We start from the raw sequence: 2,983 nt of genomic DNA, 5'->3' as shown, positions 1-2,983 counted from the left end.
ATATAAATATGTACATACATGCATATAAATATGTGTATTTGTCGCTGTGAGTGTGTTTGCTTGTGCATGCGTGTTTGTGCGGAAAATGACAATGGAATCACAACGTGGGCGGTTTCTCGGCACAAATCCCATCATCTCTACATCTTATTATGAAATACAATCGTGAAGCCTCTATAGCCGCATATACACACGTGCGGTGGTAGTCAGGAATTAAGCGTTATATATCGTACACCGTTTGTGATAGCATTGACGTGTGTGGTCAATACGAAGGTTGGTATGAAGGTCAATGTGTACACATTACATGAGAATATATTGACCTGTAGCTACTTCCCTGCGAGATAGAAGTACCATCCTACCAACAGAGTATCGGACACGGAGCATCGTACATACACACACTGTTGAAGCTTACAAGAAGTATTACTATAATGAAGGCTATATTTAAGACTACAACAGGTGACATTCCATAACATTATATTCAAGACTACATACATGGACCAATACATCCACCTTTTTACGCACGTGACTACACCTATACGCACGTGACTACAGGCATTGCACGCGCTCTCTCTCACCTGACATCAGCGGTGTGCGGTTGGCGTTATTGGGTAGGTCGGTGTCCATTCCTTTGTTGATCAGCAGTTGACACACGTCCACACTACCGCCCAGGGCAGCATATCTGTAACCGACAGCCACACAATAGACCAAACATAGGATGAGCATACGATTTTTCTACCTAAGACAGACGTGTATGGCTACTTAAATAAGACACACATGAGTGGCTACCTACCTATGACAGACGCGTATGACTCCCTACCTGAGGGCCGAGTCGCCGTCGTTGTCGCGTGCCATGAGCCATGCACCTGCCTCCAACAGAATGTTCAGGATGTCCACATTGCCTCTCTCAGCTGCCACCATCAGCGCAGTCAAGCCATCGACATTCGAGAGATTCACCTCACCGTCTGCGTAATGCCGGAACAAGCGTGTGAGAAAATAGATAAATAGCACCCCAGCCATACCTACCTCTGTCTACGAATAGCACCCCAGCCATACCTACCTCTGTCAAGCAGCAGCTGGCACAGTGCGAAGTTGCCATAGCGCACACCGTACATGAGCGCGTTCTCGCCGTGGCTGTTCTGGTGGTTGACCTGTGCGTTGTTGTCCAAGAGGTACCGAACTGTCTCAAAGTGCCCCTGGTCACACGCACGCAGCAGAGCCGTGTCACCACTGACGTCTTCTTTGTTGACGTCCGCTGAGAGGGTACGATGGGGTTTAGAGGAGCGCAGGTGAGATGTAAGGATGAGTCACACACACCTCACACACACCTCAAACACATGGTAACAATGAGTTAAACACACCTCACACACGAGGTGACAATGAATCCCACACTCACTTCACACACAAGGTGACAATGAATATCACACACCTCACGCATAAGGTGACAATGAATATCACACACCTCACACACAAGGTGACAATGAATTTCACACACCTCACACACAAGGGGACAATGAGTTAAACACACCTCACACACAAGGTGACAATGAATCACACACACCTCACACAGAATGTGACAACAAGGTAGTGATGGAATAGAATGCGCACACACACCTTCAATATCGACACAGCACACAACACCCACCCACTAAAACCCTAAAACATCCACCCACTACACACGTGGGGTATAGACACTGAGTGCAAACACATCCACCCAATAGCGCATTGATAAACAATAAGCACATGCTCATCTTATATCTACAGTTATAACATGCACATACTCATCTTATATCTTCAGTTATAACTTGCACATACTCATCTTATATTTACAGTTATAACATGCACATACTCATCTTATATCTACAATTATAACATGCACATGCTCATCTTATATCTATAGTTATAACATGCACATACTCATATCTACAGATATAACATGCACATACTCATCTTATATCTACTTTTATAACATGCACATGCACATCTTATATCTACTGGTATAACATGCACATAATCATCTTATATCTACAGTTATAACATGCACATACTCATCTTATAGCTACAGTTATAACATGCACATACTCATCTTATCTACTGTTATAACTTGCACATACTCATCCTATATCTACAGTTACAACATGCAACGTTGCAATCTAGTAACATCTATCTACAGAGATTGGTTAATGCCCCACTGCACATCACACGCTGTGCCATCGGTGAGACTATACACTTAGCTGTTGTGCTATGTACTGTGTTTGGATCATGCATGTGGCATGTGTTGTGTTTGGTATGTGCATCAGCTGGCAACCCTAAAACTCTAAATCCCAAAATGTTAAACGCTAAACCCTGGCTACCTTTCTGACTGATTAGTAGTCGCACCACATCCAGATGTCCCTCAAACGCAGCGAACATCAACGGCGTCACGCCATCGGCTGTGCTTTTATTGGCCTAATGGAGAGAAAAAACCAGGTTCATATGTGTGTCAAGCGATGCGCAAAAACCAACTCCCGTCACCATGGCAACGGAACACAGGTGTACTGCATGACATGCTGTGGTATCCCTCACATACACTGACCTCTACAGGTCACACACACTGCATTTGCCCTACCAACACGTGTTGATTTCGCTGCTAGATAGGGTAAAACCCTAAAACCTTACAAACAGATCGGTTGGGACTAATGAACAGACCCTACGCCAAGTGAGCACAGCACGGGTGGTGCTAAGCCATACCACATCACAAGCGATGACTGAGACAACAACAGAATATATATATATATATATATATATACATGCATACATACATACATATATACATACATACATATATACATACATACATGAATACACATATATATATAAATATATATAACATACATACATACATACATACATACAAACATGAATATATATATATAAACATATATATACATATATACATATACACACACACACACACACATATATATATACATATAATACATATAAATAA

The 2,983-nt window shown here is 42.6% G+C and overlaps 1 protein-coding gene across 1 annotated transcript; it reads right to left on the bottom strand.

The window, feature by feature from the left end:
- Positions 1–543: 543 nt before the first annotated feature.
- On the bottom strand, positions 544–2,511 carry SARC_05016 (hypothetical protein; the record flags this gene model as incomplete). The annotated part of the gene is made up of 5 exons (XM_014301125.1): positions 544–676; positions 815–959; positions 1,055–1,249; positions 2,349–2,442; positions 2,500–2,511. The coding sequence occupies 5 exons, from the start codon at positions 2,509–2,511 to the stop codon at positions 544–546; spliced, it is 579 nt and encodes a 192-aa protein (XP_014156600.1).
- Positions 2,512–2,983: the final 472 nt, after the last annotated feature.

The sequence above is a fragment of the Sphaeroforma arctica genome (genome assembly GCF_001186125.1).
Source record: "Sphaeroforma arctica JP610 unplaced genomic scaffold supercont1.305, whole genome shotgun sequence".
Taxonomy (NCBI): Eukaryota; class Ichthyosporea; order Ichthyophonida; genus Sphaeroforma; species Sphaeroforma arctica.
This window is presented reverse-complemented; position numbering and strand designations above follow the sequence as displayed.